The sequence below is a fragment of a genome, unplaced genomic scaffold (genome assembly GCF_019419815.1).
Source record: "Pyrus x bretschneideri cultivar Hongxiangsu unplaced genomic scaffold, Pyrus_bretschneideri_v1 Contig7, whole genome shotgun sequence".
In the NCBI taxonomy this organism is placed as follows: Eukaryota; Viridiplantae; Streptophyta; class Magnoliopsida; order Rosales; family Rosaceae; genus Pyrus; species Pyrus x bretschneideri.
Window position 1 is genome coordinate 9,131,870 of NW_025999809.1, and position 12,409 is coordinate 9,144,278.

The 12,409-nt window shown below is 35.2% G+C and overlaps 1 protein-coding gene across 1 annotated transcript; it reads right to left on the reverse strand.

The window, feature by feature from the left end:
* Positions 1-3,585: 3,585 nt before the first annotated feature.
* LOC103958089 (CTP synthase) lies at positions 3,586-9,695 on the reverse strand. The gene is given in 23 exon segments (XM_009370312.3): positions 3,586-4,063; positions 4,066-4,155; positions 4,836-4,929; positions 5,027-5,107; positions 5,190-5,238; positions 5,441-5,526; positions 5,607-5,834; positions 5,913-5,951; positions 6,096-6,185; positions 6,324-6,386; positions 6,479-6,548; positions 6,663-6,709; positions 6,797-6,859; positions 6,972-7,022; positions 7,102-7,185; positions 7,320-7,384; positions 7,476-7,532; positions 7,640-7,757; positions 7,857-7,907; positions 8,087-8,173; positions 8,648-8,727; positions 9,129-9,299; positions 9,471-9,695. Coding segments are annotated over 22 exon segments (1,929 nt in total). The 5' UTR covers positions 9,247-9,299; positions 9,471-9,695; the 3' UTR covers positions 3,586-3,845.
* Positions 9,696-12,409: the final 2,714 nt, after the last annotated feature.

Consider the following 12,409-nt stretch of genomic DNA (forward strand, 5'->3'; position numbering starts at 1 on the left):
TTTTTCTATGTTCGGCAGGGGGCAACCGAGGATATATCAATTATTCGGGTGCTGGTTTGCTGAACATTTCAGCGAACCCAGAACTAAAATGTGGCAAGCAGTTGGATTGAGCACTTAAAACATTTAGTTTCATTCTGGTATGTCATTTAGTGAATAAATTCAAGCAACTTAACACCATTGTAATTTTAACATGCTTTTTTTGGAGTTAGGACCATGCGTTTTTTTTTTTTTTGGACATATGTTTTTTTATTATTAAATGACGTATTGTTGATAACATATCAATAATATAACGTACTAATATGTTATCGATATATTATCTTATGAAATCCGTGATCTATGAAAGTACGAACATCGAGTACAAAACAATCCAAAGGTATTATCTTCTGATTTAGGTTGTTGCAAGCCATGGTTGATTACAAAACGCACTGATCCAGAGAAAATAGTAGGCAATGGGAGTGCTAACTTGGGCAGAACATCTAACCCTATGGAGTTCGAGAAATTTTTAGAATTACCTGACATTTGTGTCAGGTGGTGTTCCCACTAGTTGGAATTTGACACTTAGATATTCTTTTCTTTCATTTTAATCAACTAAAAATTGGTGTTAAGTGGGGAATATCACCTGACACAAGTGACGAGAACACTTAATAATTTTATGTGTGCAATAAGGATGGCAATTCTAATCAAACCTGACAATCATGGATAATTGTTTGAATAGATTGGATTTGGGTATAAAAATTCGAGTATATTTTGGGTATGGGGAAAAACCGTGAATATTATTCGGTTATGGTTTTGGATATGATTATACGGGTTCCCAATCCATATCCATACCCGAATTCGAACCGAATAATATATAATATAATTGTATATAATATTAAGGTATTATATAATATATGTATATGTATATGTATATGTATATGTGTGTATATATATATATATATTCATTATTCACCGAATCCATTACCTTGAGAATACAAAAATTGTATTGTGTGAGTTGCATTTTATGGCAAAGTTCAATAGTTTTGATATGAATCAAAATCTATGAGAATTTAATGGTATTTATGTGCAATATCAAAGATCAACCAACACTATCAATGTTTAGCTTTAATTTTGATGCTCCACAAGATCCATTAATTAAATCATTTTATTATTTTATACATCAAATATTTAATGACGAATTAATATTTACTAAATTATCATGTGTCAACTGGGAGAATATATTTTTTGTACTAACGAAGATGAATATAACCGTTAACCGATGTGAAATCCGTTATTTGGTGGGTATGGTTATGAATAATACCAAATGGTTAATTTACAATTATACATATGATTAATTTTCGTGATTATAAGGATAGGTATAACATTTCCGTTCTTAAACCGATCTATTGCCATCCAACTGTGCAATGCATATATATAAATATATTTATTACTGCATTAAAATCAAGACACAAAGGATAGAGAGCTGCATGGAGGGGGAAGGGGAAGAAGGGGCGACCCCTGCACAGCATATATTCAAGGCTAAATCAGATAAATGATTTCTGTGGTCATAAGATATTCAGAAGATAGTTCATGTGTTAAAAAATTCGGATTTAAAACTCTATCGTGTACTCCATTAACAAATTTAGTTCAAAATAATTTTTTCATTAACTATCTGTTAATACATGGATAAAATTCTACTTTGACATCCCACCCAAAAAACTACCTCCTCCTCCTCGCTCCCTCCTCTCAAAAGGAATTTCCCGGCATCGATTTCTTCGTGGCGCCCCAATCATCAACCTTATCTGCCCTCGAAGGTTCATCTCGATTCGATTCCTTCCCAAACCCAGCTTCCTTCCTCTGACCCCACTTCGAATCCGTCGACTCGTCACCGTTGGAATACCGGCTGTTTCCCTGATCGCTCTCATAAGTCTTGAACCCGCGGCCGAGCCGATTCCGATCAAGCTTCTCGGCGATTCGCTCGAGTCAATCAAGATTCAAGGAGCACCTTCAAAGCTTCCCCGACAAGCTTTGTGTTGCTTTGGCGCCCCTAAAACGCTTTTTAAAATACCAATTCCCTCCACCTTCTTCCCCATTGTTTCTGCTGTTTCTCCTTCTGCGTCTTCGCGTCAGTAGACGTCGTCGTCTTCGTCGGCGCGGAGCTACAATCAGCAGAGCAATGGAGCAGCAGAACAATCAGAAGACTGCCCAACTACAAGACGAACTCGAAGAAATGCGGCATGGCCCTGTCCCTGTCGAACAACTTCAGGTGAACCTATTTTGACTCCACACTCATTTTGAGCAAGTCAGTGGGTTCCCCATGCGGGTTCTTCTTCAATCTGCTTCGGATGGGGTTTTCTTGTTTAAATTCTTTGTTCCCTTCGAAATTTAAGAAATGGGTTTTCATTTTCTATGAAATTAGGTTCGAATTTCTGTGAATTGTTGTTAAAGATTCTATATTTCATATGGGTTTTGCGATTTACTGTAAATTATTGTTGGGTTTTGTTCTTTACCCACTAAGAGAAAACCTAGCCAGCAACAGACCTGGTTTTGGCCACCAATTTCATATGGGTTTGGTCATTTTGGTTATTTACAGATTGGTTGTTCCTAGCTTGGAAGAAATTGAGAATCTGGATTGTGTACTTTCACTTTGTAATGATAAATTTTGATCAAAGCAGCAATCTTTTTGCTGATGAAAAGTTTTAATGTTTTTGTATCAAGGTGTATTTATCATAAATGATAACTCAAATAGCAGTTAGAATAATTAAATGAAATCATCAGTAAAACAAGCCAAAGAGCTCCAATCAAAATCCTATGAGAGTTTCTTTAGAATTCAAAGGTTTTAGTCAAATTACCCCTACCAAGTTGGGGGAATTAGAACCCATGGAAGAGGCGTGGCTACTGTTAGTATTTTAAGATATTTCCATGGTGTTGAAGCTTACTTTCCGGTAGTCAAGTTAGTCTTTCTTGGTGACAACCAAATAGTATGGGAACTTCCAAGTATTTTTGTTGTAGTGTAATTTGGTTTTAAAGTTTTGGAGCATATAAGTTTATTCAAGCACATTTTCTGTTATAATTGATAGTTTTTTTTAAAATGGACATTTTTGAAATTGAGGGATAAGTTTTGACTATATATATGATAAAATCTCGTGTCTGGCGTAGCTTGCATTGACGAGGAAGAAGAAGGCACACGTCAAAGTACAATTTTACCCATGTATTAACAGATAGTTAACGGAAAAATCACTTTTGAACTAAATTTGATTACGGAGTATACTACAGGGGTTTAAATCAGAGTTTTTTTAGCACATGGCTATCTTTCAAGGGATCATTTATCCGATTTGGCCTATATATATTTATTACCGCATTAAAATCAAGACAAAAACAAAGGATAGGGAGCTGCATTGGGGGGGGGAGGAGGAAGAAGGGGCGACCCCCTGCTCATCATATATATAATATATTTATTACCGCATTAAAATCAAGACAAAAACAAAGCATAGGGAGCTGCATTGTGGGGGGGTGGGGGGCGGGGGGGGTGGTTGGCGGCGGGGAAGAGGGTGGGGTGGTGGGTGAGGGAGGGAGGGGGAGGAAGGGGCGACCCCCTGCATACATAGATTTTGACAAGCTGAAGCCTGTTTTCCAAAAAACATCACAGGATTCAGCAGCTCTCTCCTCCATTCTTTCTAAAGTTTGTCTTTGGATGGCTATATATATCTAACCATGTCCCAAAAGACTGTACAAACCAACACTATCATAATATTATATATCACCTAAAGTCCCCTGTTAATTAGCAATAATAATCATCCCCTAAACCACACCGCAAACAAAAGATTATCTCCTACTAATTATAATATATATAGAGGCATCAACTGCCTTCACAAGTGCATTCCTTTGAAAATGCTGTATTCACCGTCTTGTGCTCGATTGGCAAACTTCGTTACAGCTCCGTTTTGGTATGCTTTTGTTGCTCCTTTTGGGACATTCCTCCCGCATGCTGCTGGGAACACATGATTGCTTGCTGCATTTGGAACAGTGGTCCTTTGGGGCAACATGTCATTGCTTGCTCCATTTGGGACAATATTCCTTTGGGACACATGTCATTGGCAGCTACATTTGGGACGTTTCTTTTGCTTTCGGAGCCCGGAAAGAGATTGTCCAACTGCCCACATGCTGCAGCTATAAGCCCTGCATGATATTACAAAATCGATGGTTATTTACAAGCTTTTGTGTTACTTCTGCAATCTGACTGCACAGGTCATGAGTAGAGAAGAGTTTTGAATTCGGGTTCTCAAAAACAGCATGAAGCAAGATTCGAATGATCAAACTGCTAAAGTAAGATTTGAGAGATCAAACTGCGGCAATGAGGTACACAACCTAAAGGCCCATCTTCTAGCTCAAATATGTGACAACACTTTTAGCTGTAAATTGGATCAGGCTGGTCAACTTCAGAATTTTTCACCTTATCATGTTGAGAGTGTGAATCCCACATTGAGGAACTAAAGTCTCGTATAGTGATTTAAATGATCTTGGGCGTCTCCACCTATAGATTCTTAAAGGAACAATTGAACTATATTGCAAATTAGTTAAGCTTGGCCTAATTTTTAGAGGAACAATATGGAGCACTCTTTGTTTCAAGCTATGTACCAACTTACGAACTACTATGAATAATCAGTTTTGGTTTATCTCTATCTATTTTTAGAATCTGAAGTGTAGAGATTGGATCCAACGGTTGGAAGGTTAGCGATGATCACAACTTTCAACTATAAACCAGTAGTACGCGCGGTGTAAGTCTCAGGTTTATGTAACGTAGTATAACTGAAACACAAAGCTGAGTGTACAAATTTAAGGATAAATGAAGCATGTACCTAAGAACAGAGCAGAAGGTTTTCCTGGTCTTGATTTAAATTCAGGATGGAACTGGACACCGATGAAATATGGATGATTACGCAGCTCAACAATCTGTAATGTCGATATACCAAATGTTACCTCAGAATTACCACAATATACCAATCCATTTTACTCTAAAGTTATAAAGACAAAGAATGAAAGTTTATACCTCCATGCGTTGGCCAGTTTCATCCTTGCCAGTAAAAGAGAGGCCGGAATTTTCAAGGCGTGCTACCATTTCAGGATTCACCTGGACATCCAACAGAATTAGTCGTCCTCGACAAAAATAGTGTCATAGAATATACAACTGTTTGCATTGGGATGTTATGTACCTCATATCTGTGCCGATGTCTCTCATCAATGAAGCGTTTGTTTCCATATCTAACAAAACGGAAATTGCAAAGATTAGCCAATATAGGCATCTCATCACATGCTGGTATGTGTATCAAATCAAGTTACTGATTGATCCTTGCAGATCAATAAATTTTCTCAGAAGCTTTGATTCTTATGGAAAAATATGAGTGAAGATACAAATAAATGTGATCTGTGAAAATCCAGTGCGTGTATTTCCTTCAATACTCACAGTTTAGCTGATTTGCAGTCTGTAGGCTGAAAGTAGGTTCTCCTGGATCCAACACGCATCGTGCCTCCCATATGTGTTTTCGAGCCCTGCTTACATGGTACGGAGATCAGATAATGGGAAAAACAAGATAAAGTTCCATTCGCTGTCAAATTCAAGAAATACAGACCTCAGGCATGAATATAACACAGGGGTTTTTAGTGTCAGGATCAAATTCTGTGCTATGAGCATCTTTCAGACCGAGAACAGATCGCGCAACCTCAATCACAGCAATCTGCATTCCTAGACAAATGCCAAGGAATGGAATTCTCTTTTCCCGTGCGTATTTTGCAGCAAGAATTTTCCCTTCCACTCCTCTGTCACCGAACCCTCCGGGAACAAGCATACCATCTGCACCCTGAAGATATAGGCCAGTCAGAGGGGTAACAAAGAAAGCAACTACAACTTAAGAAGGCTATTAAACATCAGTTAAAACCTTCAATAACTTCCATGCAGCTTTATAGGCATCAGGGTTCTGCAATATGCACATTTTTTTGTCAAGTTTTTATCTAAGGTAAGATGTACATAAATTTTACGAATGAATATAAGAAATAAATAAATTTTATGAATGAATATAAGATATAAATAAATTTTACGAATGAATATAAGATATAATAACCTCTTTTGCAGTTGCTTCTTCAAGGTCTTCAGCCGACACCCAATCCACGAAAAGTTTTTTGCCACGAGCAACAGAAGCGTGCACAAGAGCCTGCAGAAAGTAGTACAGATTTATATCCAGCACCATCACCAATTTGCAAACCATCCATATTATTTCAAAATTAGAGTGTCAGAATGAAAACAATACAATTAACACTTGCTAACAGAATTAAGTGTTAGCTAGGTGCACCTTTTGTACTGAAAGGTAGGCATCTGTAAGGCTTGTATACTTTCCGACCATGGCAATTCGAACCTGTTACACAAATGACATTGGACTTTCAAGTTTCCACCAACAGACAAAACTAAAAGTATGACATTAGGAATTGCTTTGGATTTGTAACCTACCGGGTCATGCAACTTGTCACAAGTTTCAGCCCTAGAAGTCCACTCTTCCAATTCAGGTTCCTTCGTTAATCTGCAAATTATGGATGAATGTTACAAAACTAAATGCGGCAGCAACTGATCCATAGGATTACATCCCAAAATTACATGGCAAAAGAAAAAATAGAGAAGAGTTCATGGGACAAACCCTTGAAGGTTGAGCACTTTGAAGATTGCTTCATGAGCTTTCTGATCCTATTTGAGAAGAAGCATGTGACAATTAGAGATTCAAAATGATTTAAGAAAGTTGATACATTTCAGAATTTGTTGATAACAACTTACTCTTAAAAGTAATGGAATGTGCCAGATGTTGGGAACGTCGTAGAGAGTGATGACGTTCTCTTTCTACAAAATATTTGGTATTGCATCTTCAGTAAAGTAAGCATCTTGCAGCATCTTTCCAAGAAAGATAAAATTTCTAGTAAAATGCTTTAACTAAAGTTTTTCTAACATTTACCTGTACATGGCAAAATTGACTGATTTTCGTCTTCACGTTCTCTTCTAGGGCCTGTAATTCAGAACCTTAGGCCAACATGACAAAGAAAAAATTCTCTATGTTTGATAGAGAGTGAGTGATATAGACAGACCGTTGTACTGCGACAAGCTATGATATGCGGTATCAAACCCAGACATCTCAGTCCACGAACGCTGTGTTGCGTTGGTTTTGTTTTCTGAACATGATTTGATACATCAATTAGAGCAATTAAAGTAGTTTTTTTTTTCATGACAGAGAAATTTAACAGAGGTTAGATCATATTTCTATACGAAAAAACTTGCGAACACAGAGTTATAAAAGAAGCTTTACCTGCTCACCAACAACATTCAAAACAGGCACAAGGCTCACATGAATCAAGCAAAAGTTGTCACTACCTGAAATGAAAAAAAAGAAAAAATCAACCAAGTTTTCAGAAAGAATGTTACATAATTGTGCCATATGAAGTTTGCTATACAATTTGCTTACCGACGCGGTATGAGAACTGTCCTAGTGCCTCAATGAAGGGCATGGATTCAATATCACCTACAACCATGAAATTTTTCAGTTACTTGAAACAGCTTATGCTGCAAGACATCAAGAACCCTGTTGTGAATATATATATATATATATATATATATATAAATGTATACCTATAGTTCCACCCAATTCGATGACACAAACATCAGCTGCACCTGACTGTCCATCCACCGGAATTTTCGCTACACGCTCGATCCACTCTTGGATTGCATCTGTGATGTGAGGGACAACCTGCAGAAAAACGAAGGAAGAAACAATTATTAAAAAAAAAGAGGGGCTAAATAAATATAGTACAAGGGAGTCAGAAGTCAGAGGTACGTAGACAAAAACCTGGACAGTTTTTCCCAGATAATCTCCCCTTCTCTCTCTGTCAATAACATCCTGTGACACAAGAAAAGAAAAATCAACTCTTTGCTACTTGGTCATCAAGATTATGCAGAGATTTGTTTGAATATGGACTAGTAGGTGTTATATAAATATAAAAATACATACATACATACATACATATACATATACATATACATATACATATATATATATATGTTTTTATATTGACTTGCCTGGTAAATCTTTCCAGTAGTAATATTATTATCACGGGTCAGCTTGATATCTAGAAATCGTTCATAGTTTCCAAGGTCCAAGTCCACCTGTGACATGGTAAAAAAAAAACAAATTAGCAAATAGAAAGTCTGTGAATCGCTCACATTTGTTCCAGATTTTGACACTCGAGTCCAAATTTCATATTTATAACTTTATTAGTTTTGAGTGTCACAGATAGCACAGATGTGAGTTTATAATAATTAGATTGATAAACAACAAACATTTCTCAATAATAAAGTTTCCACCTTATGCAGACGTATGTTAGGTCGGTTGGATAAGATAGCGTGCCTACCCTTTTGTACTCAAGTTTGAATTAATCCCCTCCCAGTAAATTAGAGTAATTTACAATATCCCTTGGTTAAAAACAAGTTTTCTGCCTTTTGATATCCAAAAATAGATTCATCAGCTTTTCTTCAGAAGATCCAAAGCTTCTTACAAATCACAGTTCCTCTCACAAACTGTCCCTAAAAGGAAGGGGAACAAAATTATCGAGAAATGAGAAGGAGAGTAAGCGTATGTACCTCACCACCATCATCCAACACAAACACTTCACCATGCTCAACTGGGGACATAGTTCCGGCATCGGTGTTTAGGTAAGGATCTGAATGACAAAAGAAACAGAGAAATCATGAAATGAAAAAGGAGAAATAAATTCCCACAAAAGACAAACAAATCCATATGAAAATTGATTAGAGAATTGCTGCAGGCATTCAGTTTTTATCACTGAATTAAACTAAAATTTTTCATACTCCCATTAAAAAAGAAGAATGTTTAATTAGCAGAAAAAGCTAAATCTGATACATCTTTTTTCCCTTAAAAAAAAAAAAAGAACAAAAGAAAAAAGTGGATGAGCTTTACAACAAAAAGGGCATAATGGGTTGCCTCAAAAAGTTAAAACAGCAGGGATTAGCAACATAAGATTAATAAATAAAATGAAACAAAAATAACAAGAACAAAAAGAAGAACAACAAAAGAAGAAGAAGAAGAAGAGAAAAAAGAGACCAATTTTAATGGAAGTGACTCGAAGTCCGCAAGCTTTGAGAAGAAGGCCAATACTGCTAGCAGTCACTCCTTTCCCAAGTCCACTTACTACTCCTCCTGTCACCAAAATATACTTCATGCTTCTTCTCCCCTTGTTCTTTCAAAACACCAACTTTTTCTGTGTAATTATTCCTACACAAAAACAAACAAATCCCATCACCCCCAATTAGCATTTTAATCTCCACCATTGATCCTGTAAACCAAATGAAGAAGAAGAAGAAGAAGAAGAAGACGAAAGAAAAAGTTGGATTTATTTATTTCTTTTCTTTGCTATGAACTTTCAACTCTGTAACAGAAACCCACCAGCCAGTAGTGCTTGCTAAATCTTTACTTTAAATTCTCCAGTTCTTTCTTGGTAACTTTCAAACGTTATCTGATTTCTCTCTCCTTAAATCCAACAAAGAAGTTCAAAGAGGATGTGTTGTATCATACAAAATCCAAAGCAAGAAAAGACCAGTCACCAGCTTGTTAACAGCAACAGACAGGGAAAAAAAGGGAGAAGAGAATAATGTGGTAGTTAATTCAATGGGGAATTGGTTAGGCGTATGACTGCCTTTTATAGACAAAGTGGCAATCCATCATAAAATAAAAAAAAGAAAACCATGTTCTTTTTCCCCTCTAAAAAAGGACTAATTATTTATGCTCTTCCATTTTATCAATTTTTATTTATCACGTCACAGCTACTGCAACTGAGCACCCAAGGTATTCCCCATCCCACCAGTAACTTGCAAATGAACTATAAATAAAACCACGACCAGTTATCTCCTTATTTTCATCAAATTAATTGTAATTTATAAGAAATTAAAATAAATTAGAAAACTGGTCGGTTGTGGATAAATATTCTTGATTCTTTTTCCCTTCAGTGTATGCACTTTTCTCCGGCCAACAAAATGTTTACTCTTTTCTGCCAACTAGGACAAATTGAAGGCACTAACCACTACTAATAACTATAATTAATAAACATATCCTCTTTTTATAACCACTTCTTTCCATTTGTATGTGTCAATCTCAACCTTCCATCTTGCAACCTCCTCAGATTGTTACCAAATATATGCATATTTACATGACCAAATAAGAGTTCTCCCGTCCCATCCACCTTCAAATTTAGTTATGTATATATACAGTTACATGTACGTATGTATAAACGCACACCCACTGCGAGTACTTTTTGTTTACTTCTTCTAAAAGATATAAAACAACATAATTACAAATTAAACTTTAACAAGAATTTGTGATTAAACTCTCTATAATCGTAACATATGCATCTTTTCCATCTCCCCCAAATAAAAACAAAAAAAAAAAAAAAACCTAACTATATCCGATGTTCTTAATTACAAACTAAACCTAACTTCTCTCCCCTAAATAAAAAAACCAAAACCTCCCAACTATATCCGATGTTCTTACATATTAAACCTAACTAATTCTCCACTTCATCCATATCGAAGGTCTATTCTGTGTATAGTACAATAACATTAACATATAACTAATACCGTAAAAGGGAAGACGTAATCTTAGTTACAAGAGGACAATATTGTTTTACTACCAGTAAAATTAAATTATCCTTGTAACTTGGATTGGTTATGTAACTTGGATTGGTTTTGTATTATTTTCTAGACACATAGAGATATTAATATATATATATATATATATATATATATATAGATAATGTTATCATCTGTAATATTGTATTAGGTTTTCCTTTTTCGTTTGTCTTTGGTAATTTGGCTTCTTGTATTTTCTTGGAAGAGGCCTGAACTTATTTCTGTTGTCAAAATCAAATATGCTGATACTATATAATAACAGTTGAACAAGACAGAAAGGGTTCCGGCGAAGATGGAGATGGCCAGCAATTTTTTTTTTTGTCGTGTTAGGAACTTGGAGCTATGGTTAGTTTAAGGGAAATTTTATTTGAACTCATACAACCTTTTTCTACATCCAATTTATTTTTTACATCTATATTACTTTTAATTAAGATACCAGTATCTCTTTAAACCCAAATTTATTACCTAAACTATCCTCACAAACCCAATTCAATTTGTAAATTTAGCTATACACCCGTTTATCTACAATGCAATCGCCAAAATCTCTGCCTTCAATTTTGCAAAACCTATCAATGTAGCACTGCCTCATGCCCAATATCTGCATCTGCAGGCAAGGCAACCCCAAATTATTTCAGAAATCAAACCCGCAACAAAACCTCAAAAGGTCCTCCTTGAAAATTTTGAATTCTTACAACATAATGTCATTTTGAGAGTTGGAGGATCTACTGTTCTATGGGTTTAAAATTTCTTTGAATTTTTTGCTCTTTAAAAATAGAGATTTCTGCTTTTTTTAATTTTTCTATCAATTGCTTCAATGAATTTTTATTTGATCTTTTTCCTGAAATTTCAAATTTCCAAATGGATTTTGAAAATCCAACCCAACAGAGACCAGTGATGTAGAAAGATTTCCTGATTTGATCTTTTTCTTAAAGCTTTGTTTTTATTATAAGAGCTATTAGAGGTTTTACCGGAATGAAGGTAGAATAAACAATGAGTGATGGTAGAGTTTAATTATAGGGTGTGAGTTTACTCATAAATTTTAGTTTTATTGTTAACTTTATCTTGTACTTTATGGTAATTATGTAATAGAGTAAAAAAGACAATTTACATTTAAAATTTAAGTTGAGTATGGAGAGAGATTATGTGAGTTTAAATAAAATTTCTCTTAATTTATTCAGAAGTTATCGAGTGGAGAGGCCAACCTCAAAGTAAAATACTTTAGAATTATTGATAATTTTTTTAGGGAATTGTTATTAGTATTCCAAAAATCTCATTTTACACTTCAAACTTTCCATATTAGGAAAGAAAAATACACTTGTAAGGAGTGTAAAATGAAATTTTTGGAGTACCAATAACACTTCCCTTTTTTTATTGTTTTAATATACTCTTTAACATGAAATGAGGCTCTATTATATATACAACTCATGTGAGGGAACATGGGATTATATTCAGATCAAGTTAGGTACTTTCATATAGTGCGAAATGTTGTATACAGTTAAAGTAATTTTTTTTGGAGTACGTAAGATAATTGGGCCAACTATGAAGGTGTGTACGCAGTGCCACCGCACAGGGTTTTTAATTTTTTTTTCTCTACATGTATATTAATATGAGTAATGTTATTCTTACCATAATTTTATACCATATTTATTTATCATATTATGTGGCAGATGAGTTGAACAAGTTACATAATTTCAATCTTTT